The following is a 14,935-nucleotide window of genomic DNA, read 5'->3' as shown; positions in this document are numbered from 1 at the left end:
ATCACTCGCCGAGAGCCAACAGCTTATATATTCGAAAAATAAGGAAAAGAAAAGAGAAAAGACAGAGAACCTAGTTGCAAATGCTAATAATATGATGGTATTAATTCTACACAAGTGCACGTCTATTTGCATACAACTTCGGGTTTTTATTTTAAAATAATACATTTTTGATTTATCTTATTTCCCACTAAAATGAACCAAACTAGATGGACATAACTTAAGTTGCCATCCAATAACCTTGAAATGTAGATTTCAGCTTGAAGAAAACTATACTCTGTCAACTGCAATATGAGGCTTTACAAAACACAACTTCTGGCATTCAAACATTTCCTATTCTAAACAAGAATACAAATAAACACCTAAAATAATAAATAAGGTTTTGTTTGTTTGTTTTTTATTGCTGTCTTACTACTTGTATTAGAATATTTCATTGCTATACTCTATACATTAATTATACTACAGATGTTTTCCTCTTTTTTTTTCCTAACCTCAACTTCTGTCTTCCTTTCCACTATCCACCTTTTCAATTAAATAAATGGGGTTTGTCAACTTTACATTTACCTTTCGTAGGGCAGAAGGATACTCAGTGAATTAAGATGAATAGAAACAGTTTCCTTGGGAACTAAGAACTTTAGAAAAAATGTCAAGTAAGAAATATAGATTTCTACACAGTTTTTTTTTTGCTTTGATTCATGGCAGAAATTCTGGCCATGAATTTAAGTGATACTTTGGAATTCTAAATGAAATTTAATTACTCAGTGGTATTGAAATAAAGTGGCAGAGAATGAGACCTCACTTTGGAACTGGAATGTGCATTCACTTATGCAATACTAATTGAAATTACTTTCACAAATCTTTTAATAACTCATCAGTGTATGCTGACAAAAGGCGAGACATTTTCCTACAGACATTTAGCAGGTACTAACTCTGTCACAGTCAACTAATATCTATGCATCTTAAAAAGTCATCTAAGGTCTTTCCTCTAGTGTTACTTCTTTCAGTCTAGAGCAGCGCTCCATTTCCATTGTCACCAAATGAAATCAAAGACACTTTTTCTGCATCAGAAGAGTTAATGATAATGTACCACTTTAAACATTGTGCAGGATGGTCAAAGTAGAAACATGGCCATCTCATGGAACTTACCTCTTTCACAAGATCTGCCAAGGTATCCTGTCCCAGAGCAATCACAAACATATCTGTTCCACCCGTCCCTGCATACACCATTGTTTTTACAGGGGTTGCTAAGGCATGGTTTTGCAGTTTCTCTTGAGCATGAAGGTTTTACTCCAGCTGTACTTTGAATTTCAGCCATCTGTCGAATATCTTTGCTTTGACCATCAATAAATAAATCTCTAATGCAGCCAACGTATCCATAATTGAGAAGTGCTGTCCACACCTCTGTTGGGAAGACGAGTCCTGCTTTATTTTCTGGTAAACCTCCAAGATACAAGTCATCATCCAAGTCAAGGATTTCACTTTCTCCCGGTGCAGTATATGGAGTACGTAACGTGTTCACAGATATGGTTCCTGAGAAGAAATTACAACAAAATTTAAGATTTTCAAGACATTTAAATATTTTGGTACTGTTATTTTAACCATTAATGTGTGTGCCACATTAACTCCAGGCAAATATCTATAAATGAAACATATGTATTCTATATATCTATACAATAATAGACACACATTTATGCACATTACTGCATGGTCACATCATAAAAAAATAAAATTCTCCTTACCAATCCTGTGGGGTCAGGGGGAATGCATTTCAGAGTTATTTGCAGAAATATCCTGTTTGTGCAACAAAAACTCTTCACTACCTCATAGGTGATTCAAAGCATAAAGGTTGAAGTTTCATTGATAGGTTGCAACCTCGGAGGCAAATCCGTGTCTTTGGTTTGAATCCAAAGACACAATATTTTAAAATACGCTCACCACTTTCAGTGGGATTTAGGTAAGATTTTTTTTTTCTCCCCCTTTAAGTGCAGGAGGAAAATACTCTCATCAGCTGCCAGGCAGGCAATCATTAAGAAGATAGTGATGTGCTCCTAGAGGGAAAAATCAATGCATCTGACACTTACCTAGAAATTCATGCATGTTACAAAGAGAGGGAGAGAAGGAAGTATACAGAATGTGAGGAAATCAGAAATATCTTTTTCTGCTTAAGTTAAAAAAATAAACAAACAAAATCAAGCCTAAAATAAAATTCTGTTTCTACAAAGTGTCTGAACAGAGACACCAGAGATTTTCTGATATATATAAGATAATGATAAAGGTAACTGTAAAGATCCCCTTTGCTGTATTTTTAAAGGTAATGAGGTATCCAATTTTTACAACTGGAATAGACAGAAAAACACATTAATGCATGGAATCAGAAAATACATTTATATGAATCACATTTTATATAGCAAGTAAAGTCAGCTGAAAAAAGAATCTTCGTGTAGATCCCCACAGAAGTGCCTTCTCACCATTCTATATGGGTGTAAAAGCAAGCAAAACATAAATCAAAACAATATATAGATCACCAGATTAAGACAATGTACTAGACACATTGTGCAATGCTTATCTACTGGACACAGTTTCAAATGTGTATTAATGATAGGACAGTTAAGAATCACATTTCCCACAATGTATTTATTATATATATGTTCATAAAATTATATAATTCATCATTTCCACTGTCAATATGACAGATTTCAGGAGATAACATTTCCATTATGGCGGGAATGGTGCATGAAAATAATGAATTCAGAATTTTAATAGTGTAAATACTAAAATGCGAGTTTTAAGCAAACAGAGACATGTTCAAGAATATGATTTTTTTCTGATACGGATAAATCCTGAAATTCAGGCTTCTCTTCCAGCAATGAAGTCCTTTGAGAGTTTTATATTTTGTTTTTTCTTTTGTTGGTTTGACAGGCTAACTTCAAAAATGTGGACAGAGTGAATATCTAAACAGTTTGGACATTTATTAAAAGCTCTTAGGCCAAAAGTCTCATGAGATCTGACTGCCATGCAAGACTTGAGATGTACAGGTTTTAGAAGGGCTGGATATTACTGTTGCTACAGTCTCAAAGAGACCAAAAAAGAGAAAACAGGTTTGTACAGCTTTTTTTTTTTTTTTTTTTTCATTTTTATAAGGATATTTAAACAATGTTTGAACATGTTGTCAGTTTTTACTTTAATGCATTATTGGAAATTTTTACTGTATCAGTTGAAACAGATGGAAAGTGAAATTTCAGTCTTAGCTGTAAAAAATAGGTATGTTGGACTGAGATCATTTTTTTTTTCCCAGCCTCCACCTTTTTAAAAATTATAAACCTTTTTTTTTTTTTTTTTTTTTCTAAATATTTTCCTTGCTTCTCAGATTCTTGAAGCTGAACATCTCATGCCTGTGGAATAGACCATTTCTCCTCTAAAAAAATTAGATACTGAAAACATAAACCATGTGCTCATAATATTCCTTACTGCTATTGTTGCTTAATCTCATCTCTAAACTAACCACAGGTTAATTTAGAACCAAATGCTTTAAAACTATATTTAGACATCACTTGCACCCACATAAATTAACTCAGGCAAACTCATAATTAACTCAGCTGCAGAACCCCAAAGATGTACAACCTCCAACCTTAAGCTCATGCATTTGCATACTCCTGTTTTCTAATGGATAAACACACTAGTGTTTTCAAGCTATCATGATACTAGAAGACATCTAGGGCTTCATTGCTATTACAAATAAACTTTATCTTGATGGATTTCAATGAAAAGGAACAGAAAGGCAAATCTTAGCCAGTGTACCTGAGACACTAACATGGAGGTTCAAAATATAAAGTGAACAATAAAGGAAACTGTAGATTACCATTATATTCTGGTGATTGTGAATTACAGCTATGTGATAGATTGAAGCAGAAAAACTTAGTTCTGTATCTTATAAAGGATTAGCCCAAACAAAGCTCAAGTGTTATTTTGAACAGAGAGCAACAGCTTGTTAAAGAAATGAACCTTTCCTCTCCCCAAGAAATGACACATATATTCTTGGGAGAAGACCTCGTAATTACAGTGTAATTGTGGCATCTAATGACTATGGGTAGAAAAAACATAATAGGCAGTAAATTTCTGTGCATCTTCTTCATGTTTTGACTGACTGTAGAACTCACTTTAGCCCAGCTGGGCTATCTCCAATTTTCTGCTGGACATATCAATGACACTTCAGCTGACCTACATACCATGTGTGTGACTTACTCAGACAACAGTAAGTTACCTTTATTTCATTTAATCCTGTTTGTTAAGAACAACACTAAGTCAAACAACACCTGCTCTCAAAGACTCAAAGCTTGCATAACTTGCTCTGGCTCGGCTGCTACGTAAGAACAGGTCAAGCTCCTACATAGCATATCATGCAGCTCAATGTGCTATCATATAGCTATATATAGTTTTTTGTCTAGAATAAAAACTATGGCTACAATACAAATGGGCTTTTGTCTAGCTAATAGCCAGAAACCCATACTTATGCACCAGGAGATTCATGCTACCACTTACCAAGTAGCCTTGTTTCTGGTTGTACTTCTAACATGAATGTTGCATGACTAGGCAGCCATACAACAATCAATGTTGTATTGTTACCTTTTTGTAGGTAATTCTGAGAGGGAATGCAAATTTTATTCACTAATTGCTTTGTAAATATAGGTGAAAAAAATCCAAAAAAGCATATTAAGGGGAATTAAAGAAATGAAAGAAGACTGCCAAATACATCAAAAGTTTTTGTTTGGATGGTTGGTTTTGTTTAAACCCAAAATGAAATGCAAAAATCACATCCATAAAAGATGAGCCTATAGAAAATAATGTATGTATAAACACTTCTGTATCTGTGGTGCATCCAGAACTGTGACACTGAAGCAGAGTAGCTGAATTTTTAATTTTGTTTAGGTCTGTCATCTTTCTTGATAGAAGTTTCCTAAATTCTACTGGATCCCATCTCAGGCTGGACCTCACAACAACAGTGCATGATACCACAGAATCCTGGGATAGTAACACACACACACAGACTTTTCTGCATTTCAATATTACTTTCTCCAAGAATTATACAGAGATTAAAAATAATTGTTCTGTCAAATCACCATTGTGCTCCAATCCATTTGGATGTTTCTACTCATGAATGTGAAGAGACACCACTTTCCAGAGAAGCAGGAAGAAGGGAAGCTAGTGGAACATGAAAACGTCTTATGATGTCAGGACAGGAAAAGGTTAATAATTTGGCCTGTAAAGATAATATGATATAAATCCATCTCTCCCCAGAACTGTTAAGTTGTGTAAGAGGGAAAAGACTAGGACATGTTTGGTTTTACAAAATAACCTAAACAACAGAATATGAGGAGGAAGCAGCAGATTCAGAAGAGCCTCTCAACTGAAAGAGAAAACTATAACCTTGTAACATCTCTGTAGTAAGTAAGACCCATGCTTTTTGTTATGTATTTGCATAGTACCTACCATAACAGCAACCGTAACTAGATAAGTTATATTATTTCTTTGAAAAGTGAAACACTGAGGTAATAATGTCGGCTGGGAAACCGGCAGCTTCCTTGTAAATCTTGCTTTTATGTTCAAAGAAAATAGGAGATACTATCTTTGTGAGAAAAGAAAAAAAAAAAAAAGAAAAAAATGGAGGGGAGAGAGGAAAGCTGATAGCATATGAATTGTCAGGCCTGGGAAAAAAAAAAAAAAAAGAAAAAAAAGAAAAAAAAAAAAAAGAAAGGAGGGGGGGGGGAACGCAATGAAAGACAAGAACATGTGGAGTGATTTTAGTCTCAAAATTAATGATCTATCTTCAGACTCTGAAACCAGGTAGTACCTCCAGAAATAGAACATGAAGTTAAGGGCCCTAAAATGGGCAACAGGTTCACTGATTCTAAAGCATTCCACCTAAGAGCAAAATGCAATTCAAACATTCAAAAACATCTTGAAGTACTGGAGGAACAATCTAAGAAAAAATAGTGAAATTACGATTTTCAGCAAGAATTGCTGACTTATGAAGGATAACTGATTAATGGGTAACTCTTCAAAAAGGAAGAGTCAACAACATAAATCAGTAACAAGGTACATGTCAGCAAAATGGTCTACAGGCCAGTCAGTCTCAACTCTGTGTTCGGCAAGATCACAAAGCAGATCTTCTTGGAAACTACGCTAAGATACTTGCAAAAGAGAGAGGTGATTGTCAACTGCCATGGCTTCACTAAGGGCAGACTGCACCTGACAAATCTGCTAGCCTTCTATGATGGAGTTACAAGCATCATCTACATGCACTTGTGCAAAACATTTGACATTTTTCTGCATAATACCCTTGTCTCTAAATTGGAGAGACACAGAGCTGATGGATAGACCACTCGTTGGATAAGGAATTAGCTGAATGGTCACACTTAAAGAATTGTGTTCAACAACTCTCAGTCTAAGTGAAGATCAGTGACAAGTGATGTGGCGATTTTACTCAGCTGGGCAGCTGAGCTTCACCACAACCACACACTCCCCTCCTCAAAGTAAAAGGGGGAGAAAATATGATGAAAAGGGTTCAAAGGTTCAAAGGACAGGGAGATCATTCAGCAGCTATTGTCACAGACAAAACAGACTAAGTGTAGGCAGACTAATGTAATTTATTACTTATTACAAGCTACAGCACTGAGACCCATGTGGGCTCCTCTCTATAGGCTGCAGCTCCAGCCCAGGGCCTGTTCCTGCAGGGGCTTTCCATGGGCCGCAGCCTCCTCCAGGCCACATCCACCTGCTCCACCAGGGGCTCCTCCACGGACTGCAACACGGAGATCTGCTCCATGTGGGACCCATGGGCTGCAGGGGGACAGCCTGCTCCACCAGGGGCCTCTCCACAGGCTGCAGGGGAATTGCTGCTGTGTGCCTGGAGCACCTCCTGCCCTCCTTCTGCACTCACTATGAGGCCTGCAGGGTTGGTTTTCACTCCTATCTCCCAGCTGTTGTTGTGGATCATATGGATCAATAAACATTGCTTATTGGCTCAACTCTGACCATTGGCGGGTCCCTTTGGAGCTGCCTGAAACTGGCCCTTATCTAAAATGGAACAGCTTCTGGACTCTTCTCACCAAGTCCACCCCTGCAGCCCCCCACTACCAAAAATTTGCCACGTAAATCCAATACAAGTGCCATTCCTCAGGGGTTTGTATTGGTACCAGTACTGCTTCACATCTTTGTCAGTGACATGGACAGTGGGATCTTGTACACCCTCAGCAAGTCTGCTGATTACACCAAGCTATGTTGTGTGGTTTACACACTGGAGGGAAGGGATGCCATGCAGAAATACCTAGACAGGCCTGCGAGGTGGGCCAATGTGTGAACCTCACGAAGTTCAGCAAGGTAGGTGCAATCTCAAAGACGAATATAAGTTGGGTGGAGAATGGATTGAGAGCAGCTCTGAGGAGGACTTGGAGGTGTTGGTTGATCAGAAGCTTAAAATGAGCCTGCAATGTGCTCTTGAAGCCCAGAAAGCAAGCCATATCCTGGGCTACATCAAAAGAAACGTGACCAGCAGGTCAAGGGAAGTGATTGTTCCCCTCTGCTTTGCTCTCATGAGACCCAGCCTGGAGTATTGCATTCAGCTCTGAGACCCCCAGCACAAGTACATGAGTCCAGAGGAGGGCCACAAAGATTAGCAATGGCTGGAGAAACTCCTATGAAGGCAGGCTGGGGAAGTTTGGGTTGTTCAGCCTGGAGAAGAGAAGGCTCTGGGAAGACCCTATTGCAGCCCTCCAGTACCCAAAGGGGCCCCACAGGAATCACAGAATCATCTAGGTTGGAAGAGACCTCCAAGATCACCTAGTCCAACCTCTGACCTAACACTAACAAGTCCTCCACTAAACCATATCACTAAGCTCTACATCTAAACGTCTTTTAAAGACCTCCAGGGATAGTGAAGAACAAGAGGGTCCCCTCGTCAGGGATTGTATTGATAGGACAAGTAGTAATGGTTTTAAACTAAAAGGGAGTAGATTTAGATTAGATATAAGGAAGAAATGCTTTACTATGAGGCTGATGAGGCACTGGAACAGGTTGCTCAGAGAAACTGTGGATGCCCCCTGTCTGGAAGTGTTCAAGGTCAGGTTGGATGGGAGCAACCTGGTCCAGTGGAAGGTGCCTAGGCAGGGGGGCTGGAATTAGATGATCTCTAAGGTCCCTTCTAATTCAAACCATTCTATGATTATATGATTCTGTTAAACTGTAAATCCATGGTGAGGTATAAGGAAGCCTATCATACCACTATACGAAAAGTATTGGTAAGGTTTACCTGAGTAAGGTGTAGATCAGCTGAGGGCACTGCAGAAGATGGGAATGAAAATGGTCAGTAGCTATAGAACATGATATATAAGGACAGCAAGCGTCTGGGGTTTCTTGGTCTATAAAGAAAACTGAAGACTTACATGATAACAGCATTCAAATCATAAAAAGTAGATCTAAGACATTAAATGTGTGTTTTCTGCCTGCTGTGAACAAAGGAATTATCCACAAATTGGCTTGTTTTACATACAGAAAGATTCATCTTAGGAATGGATTGCATGGGGAGGCTGTGCAATGTATGGTGCTGGAGGTAACTGAGCTAACATCTGTTAAGACTGATGCCATTCCATTATCACTACTGTAGTTGGAGGCTTGAAATAGAGGACTTCTCAAGGCCATACCTTCTCAATTTCTCCTTGAGCTCACAAATAAATGAAATGCAGTAACAGGATCATTGGAACAATTTTCCTGAAAATGTGATGTAAACCCAATATTTCAAATATGTAAAATATTAACTTCTGTTGAAATTGAAACACGTACATCTGTCATTTCTGAGAATGCTGGAAAGATAGAAAGCAAGGAGTGCATAGAAATGCATGTGTAAAAAAACTTCCAACAACAATGCATATAATATATATTTTCAGAGCACTACTTACAGAGACACTGATTATAGCTAAGCTCTAATTACATACTCTAGAGATAATGTCTGGTATTTAAACTGAAACTCTAACTTTAGTTCAGAATTTTAGTGACTTCTTAACCCTTAAATGTTACTTACCTATGAATACATTCTGATATATTGTTTTACATTAGCATACACAATTGGAGGTTGACCAGAAGAGTAAGTTTCCTTTCTGATTTCAATGTGCAATGATATCCAAAGGATGAATGGCAATGCAGTCAAAAAAAAAAATACTTGAAAGGTTATCCTTGAATATGGCAAACAGTCTATCAAAATTTTAAATAATACTTAAATATCAGAAAACACTTACTAGCCTAACTCTACGCTGTCTCAGAAAAAAAATGAGAGCAAAGAGCTTTGCAACTGTTTCATTTTTTTTTTGTTTGTTTGTTTATTTGTTTGTTTTTGTTTTCCTTTTACTGTAGAGTTAGCAGTACTGTTAACAACAGAAAAAAAAATCCCTTAGGTATGAGTTAATGAGCCTCTTCAATCATATTCATTATCTCAGCAATTTAGTTTTTCATAAGCCTGTGTATAAGGAACCAAAACATAGTTCTAAATCATGTCTCACCAGTTCTGATCAGTTAAAACTGAGGATTGTAAGTACAGCTGCTACAGCTATTCTGATCTCCATGCTTACCTCATCTGGCCTATTTAGTTGTTCTTTGTGGACCCTAAACAGTTGCTCTTGCTCATTAAAAGATGTTTAAAAATCTAAGAAAAGAGTAAGGTATTCTAGGTACCCTTTACACATTATGTGCTAAAGCATAATATCATAGTTGTCATGAGGACTGTGACCACAGCATACAGTAAACAGTCAAGTCACAGCACTGAAGCCACTGTCCTTCACAGGAATTCAGAACAGCCACGAATACTGGAAGGGAAACCAGCTCACATGACAGGAGGCAGTACTTGGTACCGGGTTGTGTCCTGTGATGTATACTTAGCCAAAAGGACATGCTGCTGGACAAGGTGTGTTCCCTTTCCTCTCTTGCATACCTAGCAAAACAGATGGACTTGCTTATTACTGTGAATAGGGGCTCAGGAGTTGCTGCTCACTGCAAATCAGCTTGTCGTGTAAGGAAGCACTCAGAGAAGGTCTTACAGGCAGCGTGGTGGGATTCTAGGGTGATAAACTCGTAGAAGATAGGAGGTTAAGATCTCCAACAGCAAATGAAATTGAAAGGCACCACCTCTTCCCTCTTCCTTCTATCTCCCAAAATCTCAGGGGATCAGCAGAATTACCACTGAATAGTGCCTGGATGAGTACAAATAAAAAACGTGGTCTAAATAAAATTCATTCCTTACATTCTCTCTGCCCCAGCCTCCAACAAGGTCAGGACGAAGGCTGTACTTTAGAGTAGATACTCCCTGCAACTAAGAGTCCAGAAGAGAGAAAAGAATGAAAAATAAATTGAGTACTTGCTGATCCAGCTAATGCTAAAGTCAAGGAAATCAGCAAAGCTCCTTGAGAAATGTCACAGCTTTCGATTATCTGAGGAAGCCACTCTACATTGGATTGAAGGGTAGGAGTAAAAGGCTGCAAAACATATGGGGGGAATAGAGGAAGGGGGAACAAGGAAAATAGAGTGAGATTATTTGATCTCTTTATTCATCAACAGGAGAATTGCTTCATTTATATTTGAAAGGTTGGAAGTATTTTATCAGCAGCAACAAGAAAGCTTAGGAAAAGCCGAGGTGTTTTTTGTTTTTTGTTTTTTTATATATATATATATATAATGTATATTCAAACAAGGTATATTCATAAGGTATATTTATACAAAAATTCAGATGATGAGCAACTGAAAAGTGATCGAATCCATATAATTTCCCATATATTTGGCTTGGGCTAGAGAAAAGAAATGAAAAAATGTCCTGGAATATTAAGATGGGTTTTATTATTCATGGAAGAAAACATATCAGACCTACATGCATAAGTCATGAAGAAATAATCTAAACATAACATATCAATATTTCCTGTTTCAATTTGAAAAAAAAAATGCAACATATACTTCACTTTATATTTTAATCATTAGGCATTCATTTTATTTGGTTAAATCTGATGGTTTAAGATACTACTCAGTCAGTATTTTCATCAAGAAAAACATCATTGCCACTGTTATGAGTAGTTCTCACACCGTAAAGTATTACTGTATGTATTGAAATCACAGAAAGTTTTTTGATGTCTGGTTCAGATTTCAGATAAAAATTCAGAACATCAATTCACATGTCCACATATCTATTTGCTATTTCTGGTAATAGTTTAATGTTTCAGGGCAAACAGGTGATATGGTGCTCTGCAAGAGTAACACGGTATATAAAGTTCGGCTGTTAATAGAATTATTTTTTCTTTTATGAAGATATTTGACTATTTAAAATTCTACTTAAAAATAATATGCAATCCTCATCCTTAGGTGAACACTGCTTCCTAAAATTAGTACACATTCTTGCTGAAGTCCAACAACAGCTCTAAAGGTTTAAATATAACACAACATAGACTCTCTTAATGGCACTCATGATCTGCAGTTTTTTGTGAAGCAAAAGTGCAGAACATATCTTCAAACATAAACAATTGCTAAGCATTTATTTTATTCATGGTTGTGTTCACTTTGAGTGTAAGAATAAACTTTGCTTTCAGTAGAATCCAATGGGCAGTTTATTACAGGATTTATGCCTCATGAATCACTGAAACACCACTTAAGAAGGATTTCTGAAATGAAGATTGTAGTGTAAATAATATAACCACTGGATGTTCAATCACAATTGAGGTTTTTGAGACTTTTTTTTTTTTTAACTGAAGAAAAGCAAATACTTAACTGACATACTGATATTGTAATCAAACATACTGTTTGAATTCTAAGCTGAAAAACTCAGAAATCAAATCATTGTTTTTCACAATCTTAGAGCAGATAAATCAACTGAATTTGATCTGACTTTCAGCATGAATTTGACTGAAATCTTCAGTTTCAACCTGCACTTACATTTGCTCAATCTGAAATCTGATTTGTGTATATTTAGAAAGTAAGTCATAAAACAAAGACTGGGTGAAAAGTTTCAGAAAACAGTTATAAATACAAGTCATGGAAAAGGAGTCAGCAGAAGGAAGGAAGTGGGAGAACAACATGAAAGCCAAAAGAAGGGGGTAAGGTTTGCTTTTTCAACATGCAATTTTGGAATACATATAAGCTTCAGATTGGATATTAATTAGAAAATTCTTCGATGAACTAAATGACAGGCTCTGTACATCATTCCCTCCAGCACCCTGCTAAATCCTGGCATGAACTACAGGAAAGATACCATAGAATCGGTCTGTCCTCCGATTAATAGATATTGATGAAGTCAACTTATATATACTCAAGATCAGATGCAGCTGCAACACAAGAACAGTTTTACTAGTTAAATGCATTACATGCTATGACAGATTTTAGTAGCATTAGGAACAGGTTAGAAATTTATTTTATTTATATCATTATCAGAGAGATCGTTCATCAACTACTGTAAAATACGAATCATATTGACATAATTTCCATTTCTGCTGATGTGTAGTTAGCCACACATTAGCATATCATTTAATTATGCTGAGGTCTGCTGACATGACTGCAAGGTCTGTGCTTTTTCTGTGGACAGACTACTTCCAGAGCTGGAGATTACTTACAGTTGTTTTTGTTTTGTTTTTTTTTTCCTTAATTTTTGTTCTTGAAATTTGCCACTTCAGCTATTTGATATAAGTAAGCACAGAGGGAGATTACTGTTTGTTTTTGAAGTACACAACACACTTACTTGCAAGATTAAGTACCTGATTACCCAATAAATGTTAACATAAGATATTTATCTCTGAAAGTCGTTGTATTCTGGTATCTGACAGGAATGACTATTTTTCAGATGATGTGCAACTAATGGTTTTAATATCATATATACCCAATATTCTGTCAGATACAACATAAAAACAAACAAACAAGCAAAAAAAACCATAATATTAAAACAGAAAACTTACCTGACCGTCCATCCCTTTGAAAGTCCACATGGTACCATTCACCATCATTCACCTTCTTCTGCAAGGCTTTTATTTTTATAGTACCTGAGCCCATGTCTAACAGCAGGTAGAGATGACCATCAAGCATCTCAATGGCAAAAAAGTCAACCTTCACCATCTGTGGGTGTTTGGCATCTTTTTGGTGCCTTGGTTTTCCATGACTGAAAAGAATCAAACCATTTGGCTCAGTTGTACGAAAGTCAAATGATATTGAGCCTGTTTTCTTGGCATTCCACTTTGGCAAAGAGATGAAAGACTCTGGCGTTTCAAATGTGATTGGATCTAAGGTTGCAACATTCTCACATTTAAAGGCTACAACCCCATGAATCTTCATTTTAGGATCTCCTTGCTTGGCAAGTCGAGATAATTCCAACCTGACATCATTATTTTTATATACAACCTGCAAGCAAAGTAGAGACGTTACTAAAGGGACTTGAATTCTTTTACCAAACAAATACAATCCAAAAAGAGCAGATTATCTAAAGAAGAATAATAATGGCATATGAGGATGATAATTTACACATACAAATATAATAACTATAATTTATTGACTAATGATTTAATAATAGTTTTCATTAAACTGAGCAAAGTTGTTCTAAAAATATCCTTAGAGTTAATTCAAACAGTCTGAAAGAATCGGTACATAATTCCTACTATCAATTGCAAATTAGCTTGTATGGCCTTCATTGCTTAAAAGCTTTCTTTGCACAGTCATTCTACTACATTAGAAAAGGATTAGATTTCTTGTTCGTCTAACCCTTTGTCACTGTCTCAACTCTTCTGTTCATGTACAGAAAAAGCACCAAGGTCAGATACTTTATAATTTAACATCTTTTCAGTTTGTCCTTGGGGCTGAGGAATAGTAGCATCCATGTTATTCATGAAGCCATAAAACAGAGACAATAGCGTCATACAGATCGAAACAGACAAAAACCAGAACAATCTTTATGCCAGTTCAATTGGACAAAAGACAACCACTTACATACTTTTCCTGACTGAAGAGTTTTATGATAAAAATGAAAGACAATATTAGTTTTAAATGCAATTGACCTCTGCAACACATGCTTTTGATTCAAATCACATATTGACTCTGTCCAGAGAATGCTGACATGATATAATAATTTCCCAGGGTTCTAGTCTTTATTAGTGTATTTTGAAATTGCCACTATTTCTGTGTTATCAAGGATAAAATGACTCCTTAAATGAAGGTCTTCAATAGCAAAAGTGTGCAAAAGTATTTTGTCATTATTTTTATTTGTTCAATAAATGATTTATGCTAAAATACCGTTCAAGAGATGAATATGACACTGTAACATAAGCTAAAACTTTCTTCTATGTTTCTGTTTTCCATTATGCCTTAATTAGCAAGCAATTTGGAGCAAGAGCAACAGCTCAGCAGATCAGAGCAGTTTGTGCTGAGAATTCTTCATCTACAAACCATATAACAGTCAAGACTGGATCACATCTGACCTCTCATCCAGTGTTGCAAATATACAATGTAGTCTGATGCTGATTGAAGCACCAATCATTGGCTTAGACCTGAAGTGGAAGTCATATAGTATGGACAAGAGAGAGGGGATGCATGGCAGAACTGTGCTAATGCTAGAAACGACCTAAGGTGGCATACACGACAAGGAACAGTTGTTATTGAAAAAATCTTTTTGAAGATAATATAGTACTAAAAATTAGAAATTCATCTTTTCTTTCTTTTTTTTTTTTTTTTTTTTTTTTCCCACTCTAAGAATTGAATTTTTTCAAATCTTGTCAACCCAACAAATTTCTACATAAACCATGGCAGAATTAAAAATGTGTCCTAAAACACATTTGACCACATTCTATGGCAAGAAAGTGGTGGGATTTTGCATAGCTTCCACTTCTTCCAAATGAGTTGCAAGGGGCAACCTAGACTAGACTGAAAAACATTAAAA

The 14,935-nt window shown here is 36.5% G+C and overlaps 1 protein-coding gene across 29 annotated transcripts in view; it reads right to left on the bottom strand.

Moving 5' to 3' along the window:
- The window catches only part of NRXN1 (neurexin 1), a 723,656-nt gene that overhangs the window by 417,777 nt on the left and 290,944 nt on the right, over window positions 1-14,935 (bottom strand). For all 29 annotated transcript variants that reach the window (XM_084513032.1, XM_084513021.1, XM_084513050.1 and 26 more), the window contains 2 exons: window positions 12,969-13,407; window positions 1,144-1,527 (listed from right to left, as the gene is read on the bottom strand). In XM_084513032.1, coding sequence (XP_084369158.1) covers window positions 1,144-1,527; window positions 12,969-13,407 — 823 coding nt within the window. The remainder of the gene's footprint in view (window positions 1-1,143; window positions 1,528-12,968; window positions 13,408-14,935) is intronic.

Source organism: Aythya ferina, assembly GCF_964211825.1.
Source record: "Aythya ferina genome assembly, chromosome: 3".
NCBI lineage: Eukaryota > Metazoa > Chordata > Aves > Anseriformes > Anatidae > Aythya > Aythya ferina.
Note: the sequence above shows the minus strand (reverse complement) of the source record. Positions and strands in the feature narration are given on the sequence as shown.